At 44.0% G+C, this 12,216-nt stretch overlaps 1 protein-coding gene across 1 annotated transcript in view; it reads left to right on the top strand.

Moving 5' to 3' along the window:
* LOC137421522 (uncharacterized) overlaps positions 1–12,216 on the top strand; it is a 57,936-nt gene that overhangs the window by 22,161 nt on the left and 23,559 nt on the right. Inside the window, exons 3-4 of the mRNA XM_078785075.1 lie at positions 9,274–9,327; positions 10,955–11,005. Coding sequence (XP_078641201.1) covers positions 9,274–9,327; positions 10,955–11,005 — 105 coding nt within the window. The remainder of the gene's footprint in view (positions 1–9,273; positions 9,328–10,954; positions 11,006–12,216) is intronic.

Below are 12,216 nucleotides of genomic sequence, written 5' to 3'. Positions count from 1 at the left end.
CACATACAAAAAGATTCCAGTGCTCCACGCATTCTGAAGGATGAACGTGATGTGCGCAAGGTGATCGAGACCATCGACAGTTGGGTGAATCCATTCTTTACAAGGGATACATCTGAGCCTCTTATCAACATTGCGTCTGGAGTTACAGCAACTGAGGAAATATCGGTCGACCTATTGCCTGCAGCACAACAGGCACACCATGCCTTCACCAACTTTGTGAAGATCCGCATTCAATCCAATGAAGTCTATTTCTTTGGTCCACTACCAAAAGCTTCCCTCAAGTCATTTGGTAACCTGGTGAAGTCGAAGACAACCAAGTTGGCCTCCACAGACATAGTCATCAAAGCTGATCGAGGACTGTTTGCCAAAATGGTCATCATTGCTCAACGTCGGCAAATGAACATGCAAGATGTCTTCAAGTACCCACTGGGACCATTGCCATGGTCACTGGCAACTCCGGATGGTGCTCCCGCTAAAACATCAAAGGCCACTCTGCTACATCTCCTTGAAGGGCAGATCGATCCAGTTGAAGATGTTCCAGTGTCAGCTGTACTCATCCTTGACGGAATGGAAATGCTGCACTCGCTGAAGACCATTCCCAAGACTTTCAGCGATTTAGCTAAATATGTCTTCCAGCTCGTAAAAACATACTCACACAATCGAGACAGGATAGACTTCGTCATGGATCAGTACCCTGCGGTTTCGATCAAAAATCCAGAGCATATCAAGCGAGCGACAGGGGGAAGTCTTCAAGTGAAAATCATAGGGAGGTAACCAGAAGTGCCCCACGCAGTGGAAGAGGTTCCTGAGCAACGGCAGTAACAAAATGAATTTGGCCCACTTTCTGGCCAAAGAATGGCAACAGCCACCTTCTGTTGCCCTGTATGCAGGCCTTGGTCCGCTGAATGTGACACATGGCGAGGAATGTCACCAACTTGTCATTACCGAGAATCTCATCACTTCCATCCGTATTGATCCGTTATGCACTAAACAGGAAGAAGCCGATACATGGATACTGCTCCATGCCAGCCATGCAGCATCTCAAGGACATGACTGCATCATTATCAGGTCACCAGACACAGACGTAGCCAGCTGTGTTAGCATGTGCCTTCAGTCACACCATAGGAGCAAGACTTCTGTTCTGCACAGGAACCAAACAGCGACTGAGATACATCGATGCCACAGCTATGGGCACCTCACTTAGCGTAGATGTATGCCAAGCACTTCCTGGGATGCATGCATTCACTGGATGCGACAGCACAAGTGCTTTTGTCGGAAAAGGAAAGAAGCAAGCGTTCCAGTTGAAGAAGCCGATACATGGATAGCCGAAGCCGAAGCCGAAGAAGCGATTGGGTCATCATTCGACATAAGCGAAGAACAGCTTGATGGGTGTGAATGCTTCGTATGTGCACTGTATGGATACATGGACACTGACATCAACACTGTCAGGTACAAACTGTTCTGCAGTAAGAATGCACAAACATGTCATCTGCCACCAATGAAGGATGCCCTCAAACACCATGTTGCGCGAGTAAACTATCAGACAAGCATCTTGAAGAGTTCGCTCCAATGTGATGCAGCAGCAGCAACACAAAGTCCAAATGGCTATGGGTGGGATGTGGCCGACATCAAGATCACCATCCACTGGACAGACCAGCAACCAGCCCCAAAAGCAATCCTGCAACTCATCAGCTGCAAGTGCAAGAAGGACCAATGCGTGGGCCCCAGATGCTCTTGTCGGAAGACGGCCATGCCATGCACCGATGTGTGCGGATGTAAGGAGTGTACAAACAGTCCAAACACAGAGCACAATGACTTGGGTTCGAGTGATGACTCCAGCGGCAGCGGAGATGAAGACTAACTGGTCGTACCAGTGGAAGGCCATCAGGGATAACGGAATCATCAGATGGGGAATACTAGGAGGGGGAGAGTGTAGTTTGAATGGTGTGGATGAAGACAGGATGGTTATTGCATGACAGATGCATAATTGTATAATTTCTCGGAGTGTTTGAGGTTTGGAATGATGAGGTGGGAGGAGGTGCAAGAAATTGATGACGTTGTGTAGTGTGGTATACGGGGGGCGAGTGGGAGGGGGAGGAGGGAGGTTATTGTACATAGTAAATTTTGTAGTTCCGTTCTGAAAAAAGTATTAATGTGATCAGTGGGACGGGTGCGATGTTTCCGGGGCGGTTTCTGGTGTTGGGAGTCGGATCGGATGGGACTGAAGTGCTGTTGTGCTGTTTAGTGCATAACGGATCAATACGGATGGAAGTGATGACATTCTCGGTAACAACAAAGTGCTGTTGACATTTTTCCCTTGCAGGCTTTGGGATTGACAACAAGTGGATTCCCACTCCTGAATAGCTCAGGAACAACAATAATCATTCGTCAAACCTTGGTAGCAGGGGAGGTGCAACAAAAGTGAACAAATCTGGAAGTGGCCCGGGAGCTATATCTGTCTGTGTCTTGAGGATTAGTTTTAAGATCGGCAGGAGAACCTTTTCACTTTATGCAAGCAGTTACTGTCGGGCTCATTGTTCCTGTGTTTTCACTCTAATTGATTATGCTTTCTTCTCCCCACACATTGTTATGAATTTTGGGTAGGGGGGATATATAGATCCAGGTAGATCTGCATAGGTAGGTGCTCTGATGTCATGGAGAAGAAGAACCATTTTGATGTACAGTAAGTCAGGGACCTGTCTAGCCCGGTTTGTCTATTTAAGTGTATATCTGTGATCATACAAGGATCATCATGTGATAGGTAGAGTAGGGATTATGCTAATTCACCCATAAGTCAAACCTGTGATCATCCATTTGTCCTGTATGGCAACACGCATCGACACATAGGTTAGGAATCCCCCCATAAAAAGCAACACACACAGCATTTAATAAAACCTGACTGGAAGAACAGAAAGGAAGCGGCCGCACATTACGCCAGCATGGCGATGGAACATTGAACAGGCAGGAAATAGCCACGCCCAGAAGGACAGGGGGGAGGAGAGAGTGAGAAGCAGGTCGCCGATTGGCAGAGTAGGGAAGGACTGTGATTGGTCAGGGGAGGGGCCGAAAGCTTCCCCGTGATTGGTGGAAGGAAGGTGAAGGACGTGCCACACTGATTGGGCACTGACTGATGATGGAACGCCAAAGGCGCGAAGCGCTCTGCCAATCAGAGAGGAGGGCGCGAAATTTCTTGTCCCCACACGACACGCTGATTGGAAGCGAAGTGCGAGTGACGTCAGACCACGTCTGATAAAAGTGAGCGGAGACTGACATTTTCGCTTCTTTCTTCTTCTCTCTTCGCCTCTGCCTCTCCTCCCTTCTTGCCTTCTCTTGCGCTTGAACCTGTTCTTGCCTTCGGACTTTGGTGGAGAGACGGAGCTCCTACGATTCTCTTCCCCTGCGTTCACATACGAACGACGAGCAAGGCTTGCGGTTGGAGCGTTGACGATTCTCCTTCACTGCGTTCACGCATTGGTTAGGAATCCCACCATAGGTTGGGAATAAAAGGAGGGTGAGTGCCGCTCCGCGCCAACGTCCAGGCAGTTCCCGCCAACACCAGCGCTGCGTCAGACGAACGTGCTCGATCTCTGACGATTCTTGACGAACCACAAAGATAAGCCCGCACCACAGAGCAAAACATTTTCTTTCATTTATCCTTCCATTTGTCTTGTTGTTGAAGTCTGTGAGTGGGATCCCAACCTAGGTTTAGTTTTTATCGTTGCGTTTCCTTGTCCCGATAGTTATTGAAAATAAACCCTTTTATTATTTTTCCTTTCTATTCTAAATCCCATGTTCGTGTGAGTTTAATCACTTTGCAGGGTGAAGATGCCTGCACTCGGGACCTTCAGGTAAATCTCGCCGCTTCTTCTTCTTTCCTTCTTCCTCCCGCGCATCTTGCTATAATTCACCAAATGTCTGTCGGTTCGTCCGTCCGTTCCCAGGTACCGCAAAAACGGCTGAACCGATCCAACGATATTTTGGGTGGGTAATCCTGGGACCCCCTGGAGTAAAATAGGCTATATTGTTTTTCCAATTTTCCAATTTTCCAGTTTTTCCAAACATGATGGAATAATATTTACCGATATGAACAGTGATGTGGCTTTTATTGAAATTCTACAAATACTGTTTAGATTTTGATGAGAATTATGAGCCTGCCGCGAATGCGGAAGTGGACAGATTATGCAATGAGCTGGTTTGATAATATCCCAATACAACCGTCATTCAATCGTAGTGTTAATCGTTTTGCTAAAGTATCAATTGATGATTGGAATTGAGTGAATACAATTGCGATTTTGAACTCGTAATTGTGTTCACCCAACCATACGGAACTTCACATCAGGATTTAAATATTTGTTTATGTCACGAATGTTGTTAAAAGTTAATTTTTTATATTAATGTTATCTAATTTGTGATTGGAGTTATGCTGTTTGGAATGAAAAAAAAGAGATATAGAGTTCAAGTGAATGACAAAATGCCGTGATGGTTTCTACTTTCTAAACGTGAAATTTGCGGATTGCCATATGTAGATTCGCCATTGACTGGGAATAGAACAAACGTACCCATTTGTTTGCGAACGGGTACGTTTTTCATGGAAGTCCTTCACGAACTTGCTGTCCATGTCTGACATGCAACTGAAGGTACGACAGGAATGTGGAATTTATTGGTTTCATGCTTTAGCATTTGCCGTTTCTGCATTGTCTGTTTGCTTCTGGCCTCCCACCCGTGCGTAGCATGGGTACCTCACTAGTAGAGTGAAATCCGCCATTGACACGAACACCTCAAGTAAGCTCGATTGCTATCCGTGATTTCCTGGCGGTCTTCACCGAAGGGAATCACACGACAATATATAAGGAAGAAAGTGTATTTGTATGTTTGTTTGTGCATTCGTACCCTGCAGGAACCAGTACAACCAAACTTTTCATGGCCTCTTCTTTCATCCAGAGGAAGGTCGAGGTCTCTGCTTGGAAAAAAGAAAATCACCCCAGATAAAAGCAGATAATTGCTCTTCATGCCTTTGTCGTGTCTTGTGCTTATACACTGCCTGGGTTTTTTCCCAGAAGCGATCGAGTAATTTTACTTGTGAAGATCGTATATTTAGGTTGAAGCGATTTGTTGTCAACAACACAATTTTAATTGTCACGAGTACACGCGTTCCCTGCGGGAGCGGCAGGGATTCACGTTATTATCGTTATTATAATTGCTAATTATTCGTACAATTACTTATGTTACATCAGGTCAATGAAAAGATCAGACCGTACCTCAATCATTCTAAATTCCTGATAATAAAATTTACTTCCATGATGGTGTTTGGGAGAGGGTGGCAATATCGCAAGTCAAAAAAACACTTGGGGAGTGGGGATATTGTTTCGTCATATCAATAATATTATGATGTTATAATATTATCATAAATGTTGTTATTACCCTCACCTGAGGAGAGGGTATTGCATTTGAGTCTGGCTGTCTGTCTGTTTGTTTGTCTGTCTATTTGTCTGTTTGTCTGTCTGTTTGTTTGTTTGTCCGCACAGAATAAATATGATTTTCTCTGCAACCGTTAGTCCGATTGACAGGAAATTTCCACTACAGGTGCAACTCCACCTGCAGAATTTTTTCATGATAATGATGACGTCATAGGGCAAGTGGTTTGGCCGCCATCTTGGAAAAACCTAAAAACTTTTCTCCTCTATATCTCTGAAAGTGCTGAATATAAAAAATTGACGGCTCGTTGTGAAGAACTCTCCATGGGGAATAAAATATGTTAATGATGATGTCATAGGTGCCTCCATTTTGACGTCATAATTCGACAAGTACAAAACTTCATCCAATCAAGATGAAATTTCTTGAGCGTCATGTCGGCATAAATTGGTGGAGGAAAAAAGTAATGATGACGTCATCGGTCACATTGGTTCGGCCGCCATATTTGTTTTTAACACAAAAGCCTTAAAAACCACTGAAATACATCCTGGTGAGTGTTTGCAATCTCTGATTGCTCTTGCTTGTTACTTTTGTAATAAGAAGCAGCTTTGGAAGAATGCCACAAAAAACGCCTGAGAAAAATTCCACAAACGGCAGGAAGGGTTGTGTAATTGATCTTTGTGGTGTATATAGACTGCAGTAGATCTTCGTCAGGTGTGTTCATCGACGTAATAAGCATAGATTGATGCACGCATTCCTCCAAATTTATTTTAGTTTAGTGTTAAACAGCATTAGCAACTGTTTATAAAGGTAATCAAACATGTTTGTGGTTTACAATATTATTACTTCTGGTTGGGGTCGTTGCTGCCACAAACACTGCAAGATAAGCTGTTTATAAACGTCAACCCGGCATTTGGCCAATGAGGAAACACTCCTTGGGGAAGTGGGATATTATTCCTGTTAATATTATTTTACAATAACATTAATACTAGTACCCTACTGCAAAGCCGCAATGAGCCAGCGAAGCCAAAGCCTCTTGCCACTATTTTACCCATCACCATGGCATCAGTAGGTTAGGTAGTTGGTAGTAGGTAGGTGTAGTAGGTACCGTACCTAGTTCAAAATAACACCATCTGCATTCTGGATGAGATTAAAATTTATAAAATTTCCTTCTTGATTAATTCGGTGAATTCCGTCTCAACTTCGGATATTTCTGGCCGTGAAAAACTATCCCCTACAGCCACGAGATTTCTAAAAAATAATTCTTCGTCAATTTTAGAATATTTGAAGCCGTTTTCAGCGTCCGAAATGTGGTAAAAAGCTTTTTTGAAATATTTTTTCAAATGCTCGAATCTCATTGGTTCCGGTGTTTGGTGACGATTTTCGTTGAAGATAACCAGGGCCCGTGCGGGCCCGGGGAACGAGGTTGGTCTTAAAGTATTTTAATTACAAATTAGAGGTGCATAAGATTGTGAATCAAAAAAAGACGGGTGAAACAAACTCCTATTAAACTTTTTATCAATTTTTATGCATACTTCCGCATCCGCAAGATGGCGGCCTCCATGGAGCAATTTGGTTTTTTAAATATTTTTTCAAATGCTCGAATCTCATTGGTTCCGGTGTTTGGTGACGTTTTTTGTTGAAGATAACCAGGGCCCGTGCGGGCCCGGGGAACGAGGTTGGTCTTAAAGTATTTTAATTACAAATTAGAGGTGCATAAGAATGTGAATCAAAAAAAGATGGGTGAAACAAATTCCTATTGAACTTTTTCGCAATTTTTTATGCATACTTCCGCATCCGCAAGATGGCGGCCTCCATTGAGCGATTTGGTGCGTCAAAGCTTCGAAATTCTCAAATGATTCAGCAAAATCTGGCTTTTCAACATAATACGTTCGCGTTCATTCACAACACCAGCTTCGCTGGCTATTACGTGATGATCATAAGTTTTGTTATGAGAAGAGTCCTTGTCAAACCGCCGTGATTAAGCTAACTTTTAACACTGAAATACACCTCAACACGCAACCCCATTGGCGGGGAAGATCCCTTTGGCGGAGAAAACTCCCTTTGGGAATGAGGTAAATGAATTCACGACAACCTTCATTGTGTGACCTGGTGTTGTTGGCTTAGCAGTTAGGGTGCACCTCGGGATCTTAGGATCCTGGGTTCGAATCCCAGTCGATTGCTGAATTAATGCCAGGGGGGTTGACCCAGCCTGTCATCCTTCCTAGGTCGGCAAATTGAGTACGAACGAGTTCACTGGTAATTCCCTGTGTGTCGCAAGAGGCGACCAACAGGGTTGGTGGCAGTAAGGGCATCCAGTCATAAAACATTGCTTCAAAAAGGGGACCATGGTGCCAGAAAAAGGCAAACCCCTGCTCTGTGGGGAAAAGTGGCCTCTGAAGGTGGTTCTTCATTGTGTGACCCTTCGTTTGTCCTCCTGTCAAGTTTGGTTGAGATTGGATAAGTAACGACCGAATGCATCACGGTCAAATATCGTCAGAAAGACATCAAATTGCGTATTTTAGTATGATGGTGTTTTTGAGTCCTGTTGTCAATTGTGTCCTCTTGTCAATTTTGATTGGATACACATCACGGCCAATCAGAAACAATAAAACTGACCAGTCATGCTTCTCCTTTTCTTCTCAGTATTTTTCCACCCCAAGATCCCACCATTTCCTTTCATTTGTTCATCTCATTCAATTCAACACCTTTACGTGAAAAGCGGGGTTAAGCAATTGGTTCATGTCCGTTCGTCTGTCTGTCTGTCTGTCTACCAATGCCAGTTTATGATTGAGGAACAACTTGTTTAAATTTAATGTTATATGATGAACACGAATCGGAATATGAATCGGAAAACAATCCTGCTATTTAACAGTACCTTGGTTCTGAATTTGTCCCAATCCCGCATGTACAGATAGCATTGAGATAATTATTTTAATCTGTCTGCCTGTCTGGCTGTCCAACAAAATTGAAAATCATTCCTGATTGATTTTAATCTGTTTTAAACTATGTCATATCGACATTGCTTCAACGGTGTGAAAACAGGAAATTCCAGAATTAATTAATTTCGATAACTTTCACACTCTTTATTTCATTTAAATTGGATGACATACTTGATCACTGAAGAACACAAATATCATCCTTTGCACCTCCAAGAACCTCCAGTTTTGCAGTATTTGGATATGTTAAACGTAATTCAGAGACGCACTCACATGGGTCGACCAAGGGTTTATCTCGACAAGGATTCACCGTCTGCCCATGTTTTTCAGTTTCATATCCAGAAAATAAACAGAGATATCAAATGAATCAAATGAAAATTGACGATTTTGTGACGTAGACCTCTTGACCTTTTGCCCCTCACAAACAACAGACTTTGAGTTTGTCACTGCCTCCACTGGGTGTTAAAATTTTGTGAGGATCAGCGTACATCTCCTGCAGGCGATTAATATACATTCAGACAGACAGAGGTAAAACGATAACCTCGTCAACCTTTAGTGGTTGAGGAAACAACAAGGATGTAAATACAGTTTCATACAAATTAATTTCATTATTTTCTCATCCACATTTTCTTGAATTACAAGTCTTCATTCAACTCGGTCCTTTCACCCTGAAGCTGTTTACCTGCAATGTCGAGAATTCCGAGTGCAATTCACATCTGTGCAGGTAATTCGTGCCCTTTTAAATGCATGCTTGCCGTGCAGTACCTGTCCAGCATCTGTTGTTTTTGGTAAAACGTGGAGAATCTCTGATTGTTGGGGAAAGAAAATGTTACTGTTTAAGGCAGGAATGTCTGTTTTTATAATTCTCGATTTTATCTGCACACAAACGTTGTCATTAGTCTCTCATGTGATGTGTTTGCAGATCTTCACATTATAATGGTGGAACCTGAAGCTTTGGAAGCTTTGGATCAAAAAGGTGATGAGAATTTTTGGACTCTCTTTAAACTTATTTTGTTGCCTTTCGATTTATGAATCACTTTCTGGAAATTATACAGTAATGCTGAAAGTATTTAATAACATTGCGATTCACTGCTTTGCTTTTGCCATGATATTCTGCCACGGAGGGGAGTGGGTATGTTTGAATGAGTGGTGCTGGGCGAGGTTGTGAGTGGACGGTTATTCAATAAAATTTTCACATATACAGTGCCAATAGAAAGTCTACACCCCCTTTCAAAAATTTGACCTTTTGTTGTTTATCGTCTGGCATTAAATTTCATTAAATCAGACTTTTTCCACCTTTATTTACACATCGTAAACCCACAACTTCCAAGTGAAACACAAATTCTACAAATTTCAGAACATTAATCAAAAATACAAAACAAGAATATCTTGGTTGAATTATCCAGGCAATGCCATGGGCATCCTCCAACCCCTTCCCCACCCTTATCCCACCCTGTCCCCTTGCCCTCCCTCATCCCATCCTCTCCCCTTGCCCACCCTCATCCCACCTTCTCCCCTTGCCCACCCTCATCCCACCCTGTCCCCTTACTCTCCCTCGTCCCATCCTCTCCCCTTGCCCACCCTCATCCCACCCTGTCCCCTTAACCTCCCTCGTCCCTCCCTCTCCCCTTGACCTCCCTCATCCCACCCTCTCCCATTGCCCTCCCTCATCCCACCCTCTCCCATTGCCCTCCCTCATCCCAGCCTCTCCCTTTGCCCTCCCTCATCCCACCATCTCCCATTGCCCTCCCTCATCCCACCCTCTCCCATTGCCCTCCTTCATCCCATCCTCTTCCCATCCCCTTCCCTAATCCCACCGTCTCCCCTGCCTCTCTTCTCCCACACCCCTTCCCTCAGACATGCACCCTACCGTTTCCATCCACCTCCCTCCAGAATCCACCCAACCGCTTCCCCTCCCGCTTCCCTCCACCTCCCACCCCACCCTCAGGACTCCCAACCCAACCCTTTACCCCCCTCATCCCACCCACTCCCTTTGGACTTCTTCCCCACCCCTTGTATTCCCCCCTCCCTCCGAACTACCAACACCCCCCTCCCCTTACCCTTCCTCACCACTTGCCTCCTTCCACCCCACCCCCTCCAGAATCTCACTCCTTCCCCTAATTCGTAATCAACCTCCCCCTTCTCCCCTCTTTCAACCCACCTACCCCTTCCCCTCCGTCCTCCCACTCCTTCCTGGTCCTGCTTCATTCCACACGCCCCTTAATCCCATCCTCCCTCACACCCCATCCTCCCCTTCTCCCACACGCCCCTTAATCGCCTCCTCCCTCCCACCCCGCCCTCCGGACTCCCACCCATTCCCCGTGACAGTTGATGGTTCAAATGTTTATAAGTTCTGATTTGTGAGACAATGACTGTTTGAAACCCCGAGTAAGGTGTATCATGGTAAAAAAGAATGTGATCCGACATCTATTGCCAACATTCTCACAGTATCTGTGTGCTATTTGGGTATTTTGATTCATAAACATATTTGCTTTTTTATGCATTATAGTCCTTACTTTGTGACGTTATACCGATTTGATTTGGTTCTGCGTGGAATATTTCCTTACATTTTAACTCGATACTAATTTGCTCTATTTTTTCAGTTTCCTTTGTGAAGATTGAACAACCTGATTGGGATGCTGTGGACACTGCAGGTAATAATAAAGTTCCTTTCCTTGTATTTTTATCCTTGTTGAGGTGCACACTTGCACATTTAAAATATAAGAACTTCAAGTTCCCCTGCACTTGATAGAGTTTTGGTAACTTGCAAGTGGTGAACACTTGAAGCCCAGAATTGATCCTGGATTGGTGACGCTTTGTCGCTTAATGCTGGAATATCCACTCAGCATCCATGGACATCAAACCCACACCATTGACGGAAATGCAACAAGCTTTCATGCACTTACCACCAAGTTTACAAGCACTCACCACCACGTTTACAAGCACTCACCACCAAGTTTACAAGCACTCACCACCAAGGTTACATGCACTCGCCACCAAGCTTTCGTGCACTCACCACCAAGCTTTTGTGCACTCTCGGATCTCTCGGATCTCCCGAGAGGAGATCTCGCGAGATCTTGCAGGCGACGGCATGGTTTTTCGAAGCTGCACACGTTCTCCACGTTTTCAAAGTTAAGTAATTGTTCACAATTGTATTTTTGTCAAAACTGTATTTATCTTTCAGTGTGTGTACCAATAGTGTGTCCTCAGGAAGATTCTCGGTGTTAATCTTTCATAAATCAATTGTTTCTGTTTGCCGCGCATGTGCGGCCTTGTAGCCTGAGGCTTCCCCCGTCGAAGTTTGTTCACTTAAGTTTCTTCCTTCGCTGTTTTTGCTTGGTTCATACATTTTTTCCCGAATTTCCCCAAATATCTACTCTTTGTCTAACGTTTTAAACCACCCCTCCTCCTCCAAAAAAAAAAAAAAAAAAGTAAAAAACAACAACATTTATTCCCTTTCTCCACGTGTGCTTTTGTCTAATCGTGTGCTTCTGTCCACGTGCGCTATCTCGCCTTGCCCCCATTATCTCCTTGTCTTCCACCTTTTGCCCTGTTCACGTGACGCGTGGTTGTCCCTCGAGGTCCTCTCCCCGTTGGTATTTTTGTGAATATCAGATTGTTCTTCACGTGTTCTGTTTAAATATGTATAAACTTTTCCCTGCAGTGTTTTATTCAGTGGTATATTACAACACGCTGTTTTTCTTCCTATTTAAAAAGCTTTTTTCAATTTCCTCTTCAACTCATTTCACTTCAAAAAAAAATTCAATCTCTTTCTCCCTACATGCTCTATATTCACATTCATTCCACCCTTCCTCCATCGTTAAACTTAAGCAGATCGCAAACTTGAAAATCGCAACAAACCCAA

This window comes from Myxine glutinosa, chromosome 1 (genome assembly GCF_964187855.1).
Source record: "Myxine glutinosa chromosome 1, kmMyxGlut1.1, whole genome shotgun sequence".
NCBI classification, from domain to species: domain Eukaryota; kingdom Metazoa; phylum Chordata; class Myxini; order Myxiniformes; family Myxinidae; genus Myxine; species Myxine glutinosa.
This window is presented reverse-complemented; position numbering and strand designations above follow the sequence as displayed.